The 17,717-nt window shown below is 39.8% G+C and overlaps 1 protein-coding gene across 5 annotated transcripts in view; it reads left to right on the top strand.

Moving 5' to 3' along the window:
* The window catches only part of LOC129248525 (tyramine beta-hydroxylase), a 75,909-nt gene extending 61,745 nt beyond the window's left edge, over window positions 1-14,164 (top strand). For all 5 annotated transcript variants that reach the window (XM_054888103.1, XM_054888100.1, XM_054888102.1 and 2 more), the window contains 6 exons: window positions 434-582; window positions 644-1,035; window positions 6,804-6,970; window positions 7,041-7,223; window positions 7,288-7,475; window positions 12,590-14,164. In XM_054888103.1, coding sequence (XP_054744078.1) covers window positions 434-582; window positions 644-1,035; window positions 6,804-6,970; window positions 7,041-7,223; window positions 7,288-7,475; window positions 12,590-12,890 — 1,380 coding nt within the window. In that variant the 3' untranslated portion in view covers window positions 12,891-14,164. The remainder of the gene's footprint in view (window positions 1-433; window positions 583-643; window positions 1,036-6,803; window positions 6,971-7,040; window positions 7,224-7,287; window positions 7,476-12,589) is intronic.
* The last annotated feature ends 3,553 nt before the right edge of the window (window positions 14,165-17,717 follow it).

The raw sequence follows: 17,717 nt of genomic DNA, 5'->3' as shown, positions 1-17,717 counted from the left end.
GAAGTGTGCCCTTTCTCTGGGCAACCATTTCAACCTACTGTTCTTCATTGTAAGGCTATTATGGCTGATAATCAAATCTGATTCTGAAAAGAAATGCTTTGTTTGTATCTTTACCCTCAATCGTACAAAATAACCCAGCTAGAATAACCGCTTTGTTCTTCGCTACCCATGAACAGCACAAGGAGAAGTTTTCGCTCGAATACTTCCTATACGTACATCCTTTGACCTATTACCGGTGTGTCACGCAGATATATACATACAGGATTCCGCGGCCCCTGCCTTAACTTTAGGCTTATACAGGAAAATCTGAAGCGGAAAATGTAAACTTTTCGATCTCCCACTTATTTGTCACCGATTCGTTTAAAGAAACTTAAACGTCTAATTTATTCTAACAACAAATTTCGTGTAATAAAATTTTATTATATGTTTCCAGGAGGGTACCATGTACATTGTTTGGGCGCGGGGTGAAAGTCGTTTGGCACTGGAAGATTACCAATTCCCCTTCCCGAATGTATCATCTCACGAGTCTGGTATTAAGATGATGCAGTTACTTCGCGCCGACAAAATTCTTATTCCGGAAACGTAACTACCTGCATTTTTTACATGGACTTAAAATTGTTATTGAATAAAAATTTATATGCAGAAATTTAAAAACTGTTCGAGTCGCACTGGAAAATGTGACAGTTCCATCAAAGGAGACAACCTATTGGTGTCACATACAGAAATTGGATGATTCATTCGCGTCAAAACAACACATAGTGCAATTCGAGCCAATTATTACCTCGCCCGATTTGGTGCATCATCTTGAAGTTTTTCACTGTGAAACCGATCCACAGGTGCAGATACCATTGTACAATGGCGACTGTGAACAATTGCCGGCGAAAGCTAAGGTGTGTTCGAAAGTCATATCATTGTGGGCTATGGGTGCCAGCACCTTTACTTATCCACCGGAAACTGGTTTGCCAATCGGCGGTAAGGACTATAATCCATTTGTTCGCTTAGAAGTTCATTTTAACAATCCTGAATTGAAAGAAGGTAAGAAATGCAACCACTTGTGGACTTGAATGTATATTATAAATTATTGAGCATAAGTACGAGTATATACATACATACATACCACATAATATGATATGTATGCACAGTATATAAAGGGTTTTTTCAATTGGCGCGGGTCGATTTTGGCGCCCTGTGGCAGCCATTTTGTTTTGGTGACATCTGTCAAATCTTTTGTTTATTATTCAGTTGTTTATGCCAAATCATCATGGCAAGTTACACGATTGAACAGCACGTTCAAATGATACAATTTTAGGTATTATCAAAATGAGTGTTCATTAACGCAAACGTTGGCGCGCATTGCGCCCATTTTTCGGTAGACGTGGTGGACCTTCAAAGTCGACTCTTCAACGTTTGGTGGCCAAATTTAAGACGACCGGGTCAGTAAACAATCAGCCAACACCCGTACGTTCAAGGAACCCGAGGCAGTCTATTCCTCGCCGTGCACAAGAACTTGGCCTTTCGCAGACTTCAACTTGGCGAATTTTGCGTTGGGACTTGGGCGTACACCCGTACAAGATCCAACTGACCCAGGAGCTCAAAGTTGATGACCATAGACAACGCCGTTTGTTCGCTGACTGGGCTTCGAATCGTTTGGAAGAGAACCCCAGTTTTGGGCGAAAAATCATCTTTAGTGACGAGGCGCATTTTTGGATGAATGGCTGTGTTAACAAACAAAATTGCCGTATATGGGACGACACTAATCCACACGAGGTTCACCAGGGGATAATGCATCCTCAAAAAGTTACCGTTTGGTGTGGATTTTGGGTCGGCGGCGTCATTGGTCCGTACTTTTTTGAAAACGACGTTGGTGAGGCGGTCACCGTCAACAGCGAGCGCTACACAACGATAATAACTAATTTCTTATGGCTCATATTGAGCCATATGGACCTAGACGAGATGTGGTTCCAGCAGGACGGCGCTACGTGCCACACAGCAAACGCCACGACATTCCATTTCAACATCTAGCCGCCCTTATTGAAAAATCCTTTATAATTTACAAAGTTCTATTTATAAACCTAGCGATTTGTAACTTTAACTATCATATAAATTGTTCGTCCACTCGCTATTTACTTCTGTCGTGAGGCTCCTGTTATTGTGGATAAAGGCTCCGATATTAGGCCATGGTTTGATGGGTCGTCCACACTTTTAGTTACAGATTCATTTTTAGTTTCGAGCGGTAGTCCTGTAGTACACCCTCCATTGTTGTTGTTCTTGAAGTGGTTGAATATTTCCACTAAAATAATCCTAATTAGTGATCAGCACCGTTTTACTACCACTGTCTCGTGTGATGATGTCTTTTTTTTGTGTTTGTTTTCCAAATCAGATCCATTTAGTCAGGTCCAAGTATAGCAGCAAATCCTTTATCTCGATGTCTGAGATCTCCTTAATTTCCTGTAGGAAAAGCTTACCGAAGGAGTAGATTCGTTTCCTAGCTAGCCACGGACATTCACATAAATAGTGGTAAAGACTTTCCTTCGCCCCTTCCGCTTGACAGCTTCTGCAGATGGGGTTGAAGGGGAGGTTGAGTCTGGTTGCATGCTCTCCTACTTTCCAATGACCTGTAAGGGTTGCAGTGATGCGTGAGATATTTGGTCGAGAACATCCTAACAAATCATTCGTCCTTTGGATTTTGTATGACTGCCATGTGTTTTTTGTTGTAATATTGTACATGTAGTTAGTTGATTCCATCTTCTTTCGGCTAAAGCATGATAGTGTGAAGCAATGGATGATTTTATTGTGTTCAGTGGGGGGAATACTGCCACCACCTCTGCTAAGTCTAGTGTCGAACCTTTCCTTGCTAGTTCATCCGCTATCTTATTACGGAAGAATCTGAGCTTACCTTGGCTGTCGTGCGGCAGTTGTTCTTTTCAGGGCGAAAGAACATGGATAGCATATAGATTTTAACTATTCCACATTCGAAACCACTATTCCCAGCCGACTGAGTTCTATGGCAATATTTGATGTTAAGATAGAACTGGAAGATCGGACGTAGGCTGGCGTTAACTCTGACGAGTTGTAGTGTTCAGATGCGAATTCAGCGCACTAATAGCAATAATTTTAACTCTTTCTAAATCATGACGACGAAATTAGATAGGCCTATCAGAAAGGTTTACCAGCAGTTTCACGGGACGGAGGCCGTCAATAAGCCGTTTTTGTAGTGCGATAAAAAGTGCTTGGCGGTTGAAAATAAATCAAAAATGTGCATCAAAAAAGCAGTTATATGACGATAGTAAGAGTTAAAAAGGGGTTACATCTGAATATCGGCTGTTAAAATGCATTTCACTACGCATTTCCGCACCCATAATCTAACTTTTTAACACTGAGTGTTTTGAGTGTTTTGAGAAATTAACATGTCGTATCAGAATTAAAAATTCTTATCTTTTGATGATATATTCAAACGCATCAATTAGCAGGGATACACCCATAGAGTTGGGTTTACTATGATATTTCCAAAAGGTTCTATTATACGATTACGAAACCATAATAAAGCCGACAAATACACAGGATTATCTTCGAAATAGAACTAATTTTACAGCCTAGAATTCTTCTATGTGTCCAAGTGCCATGGAACTTTATCTGACACAGTATGCAGACAGTGTGGTAGCCCACGAAAGCTTCTATATATTTACCATCGCTCAGGAGCGAGGCGCTGCTGATCTTGAAAGCATAGATATTTCCTCCGGGCTGGTGATGTACTCTCTTTAACTCTTAATAAACACTGCATCTGAGATTTTTAAACCCGGGACTATCATGGAGCTCCAGAAGACGAAACTATTATATACGTACGAGCTGGACAAACTTGTAAGATAACAGACATGACAAAATCTTCATCACGCGGTCCAGTGCAAGGTGTGTTACGAAAAGCAGGAAATAACAGAGTTAGAAACTTTTACCGGGATTCTTATCAGAATTCAGGTTCCAGGGAGCCCATACTAGTAAAGCCCGCGACATAATTGGCCAAAGGACCTTTCGAGATTCTTTAACGGTACGTGAATTTGTGAACACGTACAGCCAAATAGGGATTTCTTCAAATAGAATTGATCTATTTCAAGTCTCCAGGTGGTATGCACTTTGCCTTTAGACTAAAATAATCAAAGTTTCGCCTTCGAAACTTCGAAGTTGATTTTACGGGTAGGCCAAGGTTATCAAACTATACATCATATAATACAAATCTCGTCAATAGCCGCAATGCAATTCAAAATATATTTCTAAACATTTTCTGTGTAATAGCCAGGGATATATGTATGGCCTCGTAAACCTCAGAAGTATTAAATATATGTAGGTACTATTGGATATTGAGGCTACTAAAATTGCGTGAAAATTAGATGGAACCGTCTATTGCGAAACTCTGTCTCTTTCCTTTGTAGTCGTGTGCTTTAATCGAATCCGTTCGCTATAAACAAAGTTTTAACTTAGCCAAAGGGAATATCGGACCTAAATAACCGTTAAATAATTTCCCATGTCGAATCAAGCGTTACCGTTTTTTTTTTTTATGTCTGAACACAGATGGTTTCTGGATAAAGAAACCTCACGCGCTTACCCTGGAAAAGTTATTACAATTGCAACGAGAAGTCTTAGTATTTGTGCTGGCAACACCGATCACTCTTTGGTTGCCAATGAAGCTCGAAATTGATCTACCATCTAACTACTTCGGAATGTTGTAGAACTGCGCAACCTCTATTTAACAATAGATCTGACTAGAGTGCCTTATTCCTTTCCATACCAGTTCGTATTTATAATAAAGCTCAATTTTTTGTTGTAGACTGAAGTAAACAGTCATTTTCATCCAGCCTTAGGGATGTTCGAATCGCGTTTGCAAAAGCTGCTTTTTTATCTGAGCATACTTTTATGTTGGAATTGTAGAAATCTTTCAGAAATTCAAGCTAATCTTTATGTAATTATATAGGAAGAAATAGTATACAAAATGCTAAAACGAGGTGTGGCGATTATGTTCCAAGGATTGGCTTATAATTCATCAACTGGCAACATTTCGTCGTTCGTACGCTTGCATGTCAGGAAACAGAGAGTCATCCTTTAGTTCCAGTAGAAGTCATAGGACTTTGAATTTGTGTTTTATGTGTATTTTTTCAATATCTTTTTTTAGTAGCCCTATTAAAATTCGCGAAAATCTAATTTATTTCTGCCGGAATAGGTAGTAACTTTTAGTTCTACGTTGTCGTGCTGAAGCGATGATAAACAGGCATTTTCCTCACATCTTCTTCTTCCTCTTCTTCTTGGCGCGATAACCGCTTACGAGAGTTTGACCGAGTTCAACAAAGCGCGCCAGTCGTTTCTTTCTCGTGCTAACCGGCGCCAATTGGACACTCCAAGTGAAGCCAAGTCCTTCTCCACCTGATCTTTCCAACGCAGAAGAGGCCTTCCTATTCCTCTACTACCACCAGCTGGTATCGCATTGAATACTTTCAGAGCCGGAGCGTTTTTATCCATTCGGACGACATGAGCAAGCCAACGTAGCCGCTGAATCTTTATTCGCTGCGCTATGTCTATGTCGTTGTAAAGCTCATACAGCTCATCGTTCAATAGCCTGCGATATTCGCCGTTGCCAACGTGCTAAGGCCCAAAAATCTTGCGCAGAATATTTCTCACAAACACTCCAAGCGTCGCTTTATCGAACGTTGTCATCGTCCAAGCTTCTGTGCCATACGTTAGGACGAGCATGATGAGAGTCTTGTAGAGTGTTAGTTTTGTTCGTCGAGAGAGAACTTTACTACTCATTTGCTTACTTAGTCCAAAGTAGCACTTGTTGGCAAGAGAAATTCTACGTTGGATTTCAAGGCTGACATTGTTATCGGTGTTAATGCTTGTTCCTAAATAAACGAAGTCCTTTACAACCTCGAAATCATAACTGTCAACAGTGACGTGGGTGCCGATACGTGAGTGCGCCGACTGTTTGTTTGAAAACAGGAGGTACTTCGTTTTGTCCTCGTTCACCTCCAGACCCATTCGCTTTGCCTCTTTATCCAGTTTGGAGAAGGCAGAACTAACAGCGCGGTTGTTAAGGCCGATGATGTCGATATCATCGGCATACGCCAACAATTGTACGCTCTTATAAAAAATTGTGTCCGAGCGACTAAGTTCTGCGGCTCGTACAATGCTCTGCAACATCAGGTTAAAGAAGTCACACGACAGCGAGTCACCCTGTCTGAAACCTCGTTTGGTAACAAACGGCTCGGAGAGGTCCTTCGCAGTTCTGACGGCGCTGCTGGTGTTGAGTAACGTCATCTTGCATAGCCGTATTAATTTTCCTCACATATGCTACCTAAACTCGCCGAGAGTGACTGGATCTTGCACTGCGGCAACCCTACGGCGCTTTTCTCGCTCATTGCTCATGAAGTTTTGTTGAAAAAAAGAATCACCCTATAGTACCGATAACGCAATCTGGGACGAAGTCACAACTTAAGCGATCTCGTTATGCCAAGGTACAGGAGATCAAGAAAGCTGTAACCGCAGCGCTAAAGAGCAACGTTGGAATCGCTCTGTAAAGTTAGAGGTAGACTAATTTCTTTTATTTTATTAAATTAAATTTCCATAATTTCATGGCCTTACCTACGAGCATCCTTTTACCAATTTCCACGCAAAAATTGCCACTGCCTTTTACTAACCTACAGCGCAGAAATTAAATGATATTTAATATGAATAATAAAATATAAAATAATAAAATTAATTTTTAAAATGTTAAAAGCTACGCTTAAAAAAAAAGCCCTATTTTCATTTTATTTTAAAAGGTCGAATCGACAGCTCAGGCATGAGGATTAAATTATCTTCAAAGCTACGGCAATTCGATGCTGGCGTAATGGAATTGGGTCTGGAATACACTGATAAGATGGCAATACCACCTGGACAAGTTGGATTTCCGCTAAGTGGTTATTGTATCGCCGAGTGTACTGAAGTGGTAAAATTGTTAAAGCTATTGAAAAAATAAACAATACAAATAGTGTCATTTGAATGTTCCTACTTTATAGGCTCTTCCTCCAAGCGGTATTATCATTTTCGGCTCTCAACTACATACACATCTACGTGGCGTTCGCGTTCTGACACGCCACTTCCGGGACAAGGAGGAGCTACGCGAAATCAACCGAGATGACTACTACTCTCACCACTTCCAGGAAATGCGCAATCTGCACTATAAGCCACATGTGCTGCCGGTAAGTGAAGTTGACGAATAAGGCTCAATATAAATATTTTTCAATATTTACTGGCTCTTTACAGGGAGATGCTTTGGTCACAACGTGTTATTACAACACACTTGGCTATGAAAATGCAACGCTGGGCGGCTTTTCAATTAGCGACGAAATGTGTGTGAATTACATTCATTACTATCCGGCAACCAAGTTAGAGGTGTGCAAGAGCTCCGTTTCCGAAGAGACACTGGAAAATTACTTCATTTACATGAAAAAGTAAGCAATTATTTTATTTTGAAAATACATATATAATATATGAATATGTACATACATATGTGCATGTGAATATCCCACACTATGCCATAATAACCTTTTTTTGGTCTTGCGCATTTAGATTAGGCTAAGTGGTCTGCATATAAAAGGTACGGAGTTTCAACTCAGCAGACCCGCTATCCCTCAGGCATTTCTCTTAATAACTCTTCTGCTGTTTGGTTTCCTTAAACCCAATAGATGCTTGCATCTTCTTTGAACCGTTTGCACTCGACCTTAAAGCCGCAATTGCTTCGATAAAAGTCGAGTTTTGAATAAAAAAGGATCATCACGCTCAATAGCTTTGCTGCAGAGATCTGTAAGTGGGCAGAGGAGCTTGTTTGAATTTCATAAATTACACATCTCGCTCAATTTACCTCGAGACCTCGAGGCTTATAGAGTGTGAATTTTGTTCGTCGAGAAAGACTTTACTCAATTCAAAGAACCACTTTTATCATGGAGAGATTATCTGTTGGATTTTAAGACAGACGAATTCCTGTGGCACTTCATAATTACAATTGTCAATGGTATACGTACTCGTATGTGAGTGGCCAACTGCAATTATTTGTTTGACGGTCAAAGATAGCTCGTCTTGCTCTAATTTACCCCTAGACCAATTAGTTTCGTTCCCGTTTATCCAGTTGAAAACAATTAGAAAACAACTAATTAATCCGTAGCCGAATGTGTTGGTGCGTGACTACCATTCGGAATTCACAGAGAGAACATTGGTTGGAATCTCGGTGAAACACCAAAGTAAAGAAAAAGTTTTTTCTAATAGCGGTCACCCCTCGGCAGTCAATAGCAAACCTCCGAGTGTATTTCTGCCATGATAAAGCTCCTCATAAAAATATCTGCCATTCGGAGTCGGCTTGAAACTGTAGGTCCCTCCATTTGTGGAACAACATCAAGACGCACGCCACAAAGAGGAGGAGCTCGGCCAAACACCCAAGAAAGGGTGTACGCGCCAATTATATATATATATATAACTAACAAACAACTAAGGACTCCCGCCATTAAAGTAAAGTAAAAAGGGTATTTTCCAATTCTCATCGATCAGGTTAGCATTGAAAACTGTTTCTTGTTCAGTAGTATTTGTTTTACGAGGCCCGTCAAATTCAGGTTTTTTTTTTAATTTTTTGGATGAGGTGCGTGAAGAAAATGCCCTCACACTAACACTGACCGTCATCTACCGCGTTGAGTGGTGTGACCACTAAAACAATTCCTCATAGCCTTCTGGGAAGACTCCCTTCGCAAGACTACTTTTGGTATTACTTGGACCACGACTGTATCCATCACATTTGTAGCTAGCTTCATGCTACAAACTCGTATTCTTATGTCTCTCTCTGTGAGGCTTCACTTTATTCTACTGTGTCGATGTCCATCTTTTTCCCCGTAATACGTCTTCAATGTATCTTTTAATCGCACTCCAGCTGTCCTCGCGTTCAAGGATTTTGCATATACATACATACATATGTAGGCCTGTATGCATCGCTGCTTTATTCTCGGGGCAAGATTTGGATTTACTTAGATATATCAAAGCCTTTAAAGCATTAATAAGATTCGAGTATTCAATTGACGATAGGGAAATCACACAAAGTGGTCGATGTAATCTTATAAGCATTACTAAGAAGAATCACTCTGCGATAACTGATGCTGTATGGAGGATCACGTTTTTTTGTATAAGACAGACCAGATTTATATTTAAGTTAACAGGGACGCACTTTTTCTGATCCACGCCGTCACATTTTAATAGCTCAACGGACAACGGGCAATCCAGAAATTTCTCACCTGGCTACATTATGCCCAATCGAAAGGTAATCCTCTGTGGAGTGTCGTTTCTTTCTAGCTCAGCACCTATCAGTTTTCAGGCTTACAGAAAAGTTATCTCGTTAATGCCGGACATTTGGCCATTTGACCAGAGAGCTAAGTTTTTTTTTTTTTTGTAGCTCCATTTATTAAATTCAATCTCTCATATGTACTGTATTAAATACAATCTTCAGTATTGTATTTAATAAAAGTTTGAAAATATGACCTGCATTTAAAATCTTCGTGGCAGATCAGTAGGCATACAAGTTTTAAGTCTGCGTGGGACGTTGGTTTGATGTGATAGGTTTGACGTCCGAGGATTTGCTGATGTCAATTTCTTCGTGTAACGATAGCACTCCAAACCACATCCGCAGCATTTTTGAGTGAACCTCTGTATGATGTCAAAATTTGATTTTGGAGATGAGCCCCAGATTTGCACTCCATATGTCCATACTGGTTTCAGTACTAGTTTATATATGAGCAGTTTATTGTCCAGCGAAAGCTCTGATTTTTGCCGAAGCAGTCAATAAAAGGAACGAAGTTTTATTCCAAGCTGCTTCCGCTCTGAAAGTATATGATATCGCCACGTAACACGATAAGAATGAAGGCCTAATTATTTAGCGTGGTCCGTTTGGGGTACCTCGCAGTTGGTAAGATGCACTGGGGGAGAAGTATCCTGGCGGAGCGCGAAAGTTGTTTGCGCCGATTTTGCTTCATTGGCTTTTATACGCCATTTGTTCAGCCATGTGCTAAGACTGTCCAGGTTTTGTTGAAGTTGATTGAAAGCAGTAGAAGCTTGACTATTTCTAGCTATTACTACAGTGTCGTCTGCATATGCAGCTCATGTGTGTTAACTATTAAAGACCTACCTTGTGAAAAGCGTATAAAGTACTGATCCCAGCACACTTCCCTGCGGACATCGGCATTGATTTCATAGAGATTGGTAACTCGAAAATGGCTACTTTGTAATTATGATTTTAGCAGCATAAAGAAATTATGAGGAAGATTCATTTTTAGTTCATATAACAGGCTCTCGTGCCATACCCTGTCAAATGCTTGTGCTATGTCTGGGAGAACGGCAGCACAGCATTCTCTACCTATCTATCAGAGCACTATCTATCTATCTATCACAGCACCATCTATCTTTCGAATGCTTCTCTGGCGAAATTGTATACAGAGTTGACGTGCTCGATGGTGGAATAAGAAAAAAATAAAAAAAATAAATAATTGGCGCGTACACTTCTGTTAGGTGTTTGGCCGAGCTCCTCCTCCTATTTGTGGTGTGCGTCTTGATGTTGTTCCACAAATGGAGGGACCTACAGTTTCAAGCCGACTCCGAACGGCAGATATTTTTATGAGGAGCTTTTTCATGGCAGAAATACACTCGGAGGTTTGCCATTGCCTGCCGAGGGGCGACCGCTATTAGAAAAATGTTTTTATTAATTTTGCTTTCACCGAGATTCGAACCAACGATCTCTCTGTGAGTTCCGAATGGCAATCACGCACCAACCCATTCGGCTACGGCGGCCGCCTGGAATGAGAAAGCTAAGTGTGTATATAAGTTCTTATAGCTTATATGCATATCCAAACTAAAACTACTTAGAAGAATTTTAGAAGCTTTTCTATATAATTCTGCATTGCTCAATCAGTCTTTTGTAAGCTAAGCTAATGAAAAACTGCAAGACCCAAATATCGGCATAGGTAACTGAGAAAGTAGCGGCGAACCTCTGTGTTATTCCAAAGCTTATACGAGGGTTGCCTTTTATATAAGCGGTAATTCAATATTTTTATCAAAGAGTTTAGTATTTTTTTGCAAAAATTAACATACAATATTTTTACTCCCGAACGTTCTCTCTTAGTTAGTTGAAAAATTCATTCCAAAGCATGGAATTAAGTTGTGAAAATTTTAATACGAAGATTTGTTACGATTTTCGAAATGGATTATGGAGACAGGAGTACATTGATCAAGTTACTTCGATTTTCGGCGTTGAAACACTCCACTTAGCCACTGTGAAACCCTAATTTAACGAGATCAAATGTGGATGTCGATCCTTGCTGGATGAATTTCGTGAAGGTAACCCAAGAAAGGTTGTTGTGCCAGAAATAATCGATGATAACCCAAGATCATCATGTGACATGTCGTCAGTTAGAGGCATCCTTGGGCATTAGGGGGACCGCCATTCAATATTGCATGAACATTTGGTCTTCAATAGGAATTATTCTCGTTGGATTCCGCATAATTTGGCAATAACCCAAAAAAGTTTTCGTGTCGATTGGTTTTAATAAATTGGTAAACAGGTGACGAATCTTGGATCTATACTTGGCTATGAGCTAGAAACAAAACAGCAATCGGTTGTAGGGGTGTCCAAAACGAGCCTAACCCAACAAAAATTGTTCACGGAAGAGGCACCTCAAAGCAAATGGTTGCCGGTTTTTTTTCGAAAAATCTGGTCATGTCTCAACTGTTCCACTAGAGAAACTTGAAACAGTAAATTCTAAGCGGTACACAATTATTTGTTTGTCAAAAGTTTCCGAAGAATTAAAGAAAACCAACTGCCGAAGACGAATCATCCTTCACCAAGACAATGCGAGCTCCCACCTATCGGGTCACACAAGACAGTTCTTGAGCACACGAAAGATCAAACTAACGCATCATCAGTCTTACAGCTCTGTTTTGGTACCTAATGAGTTCTTTTTGTTCCCCAACATCAAAAATATCAAATGCGCGATCAACGTTTTCCAACGCCTGAAGGAGTTTTTGAAGCCTTTAAACAGCTCCTTTTGGAGGTATCCACTTCTAAGTGGCAAAAGGGATTTAAAACTTCACTTGAATCAGAACTGTATTGACTTATTATTTTATTGTGTTTTCTCTATTGGGCGCAAAATATAAAAAGTAACCCTCGTATATATGATTAAATCGGTAACCACGAATCTTCTTCTTCATCTTAATTGGCGCGATAACCGCTTACGCGATTCTGGCCGAGTTTAACAAAGCGCGCCAGTCGTTTCTTTCTCGTGCTAACCGGCACCAATTCGACACACCAACTGAAGCCAAGTCCTTCTCCATATGATCATTCCAACGCAGAGGAGGCCTTCCTCTTCCTCTGCTACCACGAACCACTTTTATGTAAATCAAAGAACAAATACCCAGGCAAAGCATTGGGTTTACTAACCCGTAACATTAATAACATAACTCCACACTTTCGAATGAATATTCAAAATATTTCTAATTTTCAATATCTAATAACTGCAAACATTTAATATTTTTTTTAAAGGAAAGAGCACCAGCGCGGCATAAAATTAAACGGCGCACGTTCGAAGAATTATCGCAGCATCAAATGGACACAGCCGCGAGTGGACCAACTATACACCATGTACATACAGGAACCGCTCAGTATGCAGTGCAACAAATCGGATGGTTATCGTTTCGAAGACTTCGATTGGGAGGGAGCAGCAGTGACACCTGTGGAAATCAAAATTCCAATGCATGGTAAATTGTGTCCCAACTATAATCCATTATGGTTAAAGCCACTCGAAAAGGGCGCCTGCGACTTACTTGGCGAATGTATCTACTAAAATGGAGCAAGAAAGTGACGTCGGATGCACAAAAGTGTTTCTTGTAGTTTTAAGCTTTATGCTATATAGGAAACCCCTGAGTGTACTTCAATCCCTATTGTGTAAGTGAAATTCATGTTTTGTGGAGTGAAATATAGAAATCTGAAATCTTTTAACTACACTGAGCAGTACGTCTGCCGCAAAAGCTTTATGGAGTAACTGAAATTCTTAGACTAAATGTTTGAAAAAAGAAAAACTTGAAGATCGCATGTGTGTAAATGCGGTAGCGGATATAGAAAATTAGAATTTTTATTTTTCAAAGCAAAGGGAAATTATATTGAATTTATGTGCAGAGTTCATAAAATGGAATTTTTCATATAAAAATGCCTTCACAAATTGCTTATGAAAATTTCTAAAGATATTTTTATATGAATATAAGAGATTGATATAAAACGGGGAATGCAATAGAAAACATACGAAAGTAAAAAAAATCATCGGCCACATGCAAAACACGCAATGTATTCACATTCGAACACTTCTCTCAAAGATGAGCCTTCTTAAAAAGCCCGAATTGTAGCATTTATTGATTTTTACAGTGGACAAAACGGCCATTATTTAAATGAAACGCGTTTTTGTAAGCCTAGTTAACCCTTCAGGTGTTATGTCAGAATTGCTGAATTTATGCTGAATCCAATCCAAAAACAAAACAAGAAGAAATAAGAAATTATTTGTAAACACATTCTAGATGTCCGCCCATGGGAACCTTCCGGTTCCTTTCCTATGTTTTCTCATGAGCATTTGTAAGCAAGAGTAAGCATAAATTAAATATTTTATCATTGGGAAGTGTAAAAGATGACTTGTTGTAAAAATTTGTGCACATTTAGAGTATACATATAGAGAAAGTACATACATATATTTATGTATACAAAACAAAAAAAACGAGCAATTAATCAATACTCCGAAAATCATGCGCAAGTAGATCTATACTTTTATGAAATTCAAAGCCTGAGCTAAAATCACATCAAATTGGGACATTAGATGCACATAAAATACATATTTGTATCCCTACTTAATACCAAAAACAAAAACAAAAACTAAGCATATTTTATGTATTGTACTTACAAAATACGTACATATGTATATACATACACATGCACTAGGAACATAAATATTTTAGACGTATATAAGATGTGATAATAATATTGTATACCTAAAAACTTAAATGCATTATAAATACATATATACATACATACTTAATTTAAAGCAAGAGATAAGCAAATTAATTACGATGTAGAAATAAATGGATCACCATACCAGCAGCAAATTATTGTGTTATTTTTCATTAAAAATTATAGAATTGTACTAGAAAAATAATGGGACCAAACCCAAAATACTAAGTAGAATTTGGAAGAGCAGGGGGATGCTAAGTCGAAAAAGTGCAACTCATTAAATCATAGTTGAACAGCAAGGCGAAGGTGAGTACCGAAGGTGGCGTCTTCCCAAAACAGTTACTTAATTTTACGCGATTTTGATGCAAAGTCTGACGTCAGGTCCCTTAACAGTACAAAACAAATGAACAAAACAAAGGTAACAAAAGGTGGAGAAATTTGATGTTAGTGAAAATTCTGTGAATGGCTTGGCAAAATTGGGATTTCTGACATTTAAACTGAACAAACTAATAAATAATAAAACAAAGCGCCGCATATTAAATTGTTAAAGCAAAATTTACGGCCGGCCACCGTAGCCGAATGGGTTGGTGCGTGACTACCATTCAGAATTCACAGAGAGAACGTAGATTAAGAAAATGTTAAGAAAAGCATTTTTCTAATAGCGCTTGCCCCTCGGCAGGCAAGGGCATACCTCTGAGTGTATTTCTGCCATGAAAAAGCTCATCATAAAAATATTTGCCATTCGGAGTCGACTTGAAACTGTAGGTCCCTCCATTTGCGTAACAACATCAAGACGCCCACTACAAATAGGAGGAGGATCTCGGCCAAACACCCAAAGAGGTGTTAGGTTAGGTTTGGCAGCCGCATCGCACATAGAGACAACGATGCCACTTAGACCACGAAATGGGTCCGTTGTGTGCCGCGGGGGCTGGGCTACATTTCCCTCTCCATATTGAACCATCCTGAGCTTTTGACAAAGCGTAAAAGGTTGTTGATACCTAAAGTGTATAGATTATCCATATTCGTTACGAAGTAGGATTTTAGAAATCGGTTCCTGCTTCTGGCTAGAGCTGGGCATGTGCAAAAAAGATGTTGAATTGTTTCCAACTCCTCCTCATTACTGCAGCTACGACAGAAATCATGCATGTAAACGCCTAATCTCCTTGCATGATTTCCTATGAGACAATGTCCTGTGAGGGCCTCTACTAAGGTCCTGATTTGAAGTCTACTCAGTTTTATAATACTCTTGGACAGACGTAAGTTTAGCCTTGGCCATGTTTGCCTAGCAATTTCACAGGTGTTAGCGCTAATCCATCTTTGATTTGCAGAACTGATTAGTGCGTCCTTAATGAGAAGCTTACAAGTTGCGAGAGGTATCTCCATAAAATTACTTATGTCTGGTATAGAGGTACCTTCTCTTGCAAGTTGATCTGCCCTACAGTTCCCTGGTATATCACTGTCGCCTGGAACCCAGCATAAGATTATACGATATTGTTTGGCCATCTCATTTAGAGATTGGCGACAACGTCAGACATTCCTTGATGTTGTTTGGAATGCATCTAGCGCTCTTAGGGCAGTTTGGCTGTCTGATAGAATGCAGATGTCCGTTGATGATATTCTGTTTATCTTTAACCATTTTAGGCTTCATGAATAGCGTTTATTTCCGCTTGAAAAGCACTACAGTGATCCGGTAGTTTAAAGGATTCACTAATAGAAAGCTCTTCGCAAAATAACCCTGATCCTACACCGGTGTCCATTTTAGATCCGTCCGTGTAGATATTAATGGGTGTGTTGGGTGTTGGATCTTCTTCAAGCCATTCCAGTCTAGAAGGGATTTTCATTAGGAAATTCCTTTCGAAGCAAAGAATGTGATAATCACAGTCACTGGGTATATCCGTGTAGGAGTCTAAGATGGTTGAATGTCCATGTGTGGCAGTCCTCCATTGTGAGCTCGCTTTGAGCCTTAAAGCGGAGCAGGTCGCTGAGTATTTGCAGAAGAGATCTAGGGGTGGCAGATGTAGCATGATGTCCAAAGCCATGGCATGGTTTCGTGACGCCACATATTGCTAATTCCGCTGATCTCTGCACCTTGTTCAATAAATTAGAATAGGGGTTTTTCTGCATAGCACACCACCAGACAACATTTCCATATAGAAGAATGGGTCTGACGATAGCAGTGTAAAGCCAATGAGCAACCTTAGGTTTGATTCCCCAGGTCTTACCTAAAGCTCTCTTACAGGCATAAAAAGTTAGGTTCGCTTTCCTAACTCTTTCTAAGATGTTTGACTTCCAAGTCAGTGTTTAGTCCCAAGTACTTGGTTCCTTCCGAAATCATAAGAGCTTCCCCCTTGAGCGTAATTGGACTTAGCTGAGGGATTCTGTGCTTCCTCGTGAACAATATGAGTTGCGTTTTGTCTGGGTTAACTCCTAGACCACACTTTTGTGCCCACCTAGAAAGTATATCTAGAGCATTTTGTATTACGTCTCTTACTGTAGATACAAATTTATCAGAGACAGCAATGACAACATCATCGGCGTAAGCTATCACCTTACAGCCCACCGATTTCAGTATTAAAAGAAGTTTATTTACAACTGCGTTCCATAAAAACGGTGAGAGGACTCCACCTTGCGGTGTACCTCTACTTGCCAATTTCCTGAGCACCGATTCTCGTGGTTTCGCTTCAATAATTCTGCTTTTTAGCATTTTGCCAATGAAGCCTACCAAGCCCGGTTCTACCCCAAGATCAGTGAGTGCTGCAGTAATTAATTTTTGACTTGTCTCCACTTACGAGGTATATGACCGTAAAGAAGCAACCTTTAAAGATTGCTAGTAGCCAGTGTGCTAGATATCCGGCGGCCTTTTGCTGTTCCACCGGGTAAATGCTATCTGGACCCGGTGATTTAAAAGGTTTAAAACTTTCAATCGCCCATAAGAGCCGATCTAGCGTCTATTCTGACTTCACGACATTGTACTGTATCTGCCATGTCATGCCCAGTAATGTCTGAGCAGCCTGGAAAATGAGTGTCGAGTAAACGTTCTAAAGACTCTTTACTGGTTGTAGTGAAAGTACCATCACTTTTATGTAGCAGTTCCCAATTTTTAGGACTTCCCGCTAAAATCTTACGAAGTCTGGAGGTCTCAGTTGCCCCCTCAACCTCTTCACAAAAGGATTTCCAACATTGCCTTTGAGCATTTCTGATTTCCTTCTTGTAGATTCTCAAAGCATCTTTATAGCCTTTCCAATCTTATGCGAGAAGTGTTTTCTTTGCCTCATTAAAAGCGCTTTTGCTTGTTTTCGAAGCTGGCTTAGTTCAACCGTCCACCACTTGGCTTGGGTTTACCCCTCAATCTTCTTATGGGACAAGCTTCCGCTAAGGCAGCATTCATGTTGTAGGTAATCTTGTCAACCAAATTTTCTAGTGCTTTGTGCTTTGTGGTACCACAGATGGGCATGTTTCTAGGGTAACCCAAAGGGGTGTACGCGCCAATTATAACGGGTGGCGCAAAATTAACCATTCATCTTTCTACTAAAAAAAAAAAAAAATATTTTGAATGACGGAAATCTTTATTTTGACCCTTACGTGCTCCATTGCTTGTCTGTTTGTATGCTGCAGCTGTCTAGCTCACAAGTGTCAAATATGATTGCCGTAGGACGATATTTGCAAATATAATATTATA

Source organism: Anastrepha obliqua, chromosome 5, assembly GCF_027943255.1.
Source record: "Anastrepha obliqua isolate idAnaObli1 chromosome 5, idAnaObli1_1.0, whole genome shotgun sequence".
Classification (NCBI taxonomy): Eukaryota; Metazoa; Arthropoda; class Insecta; order Diptera; family Tephritidae; genus Anastrepha; species Anastrepha obliqua.
This window is presented reverse-complemented; position numbering and strand designations above follow the sequence as displayed.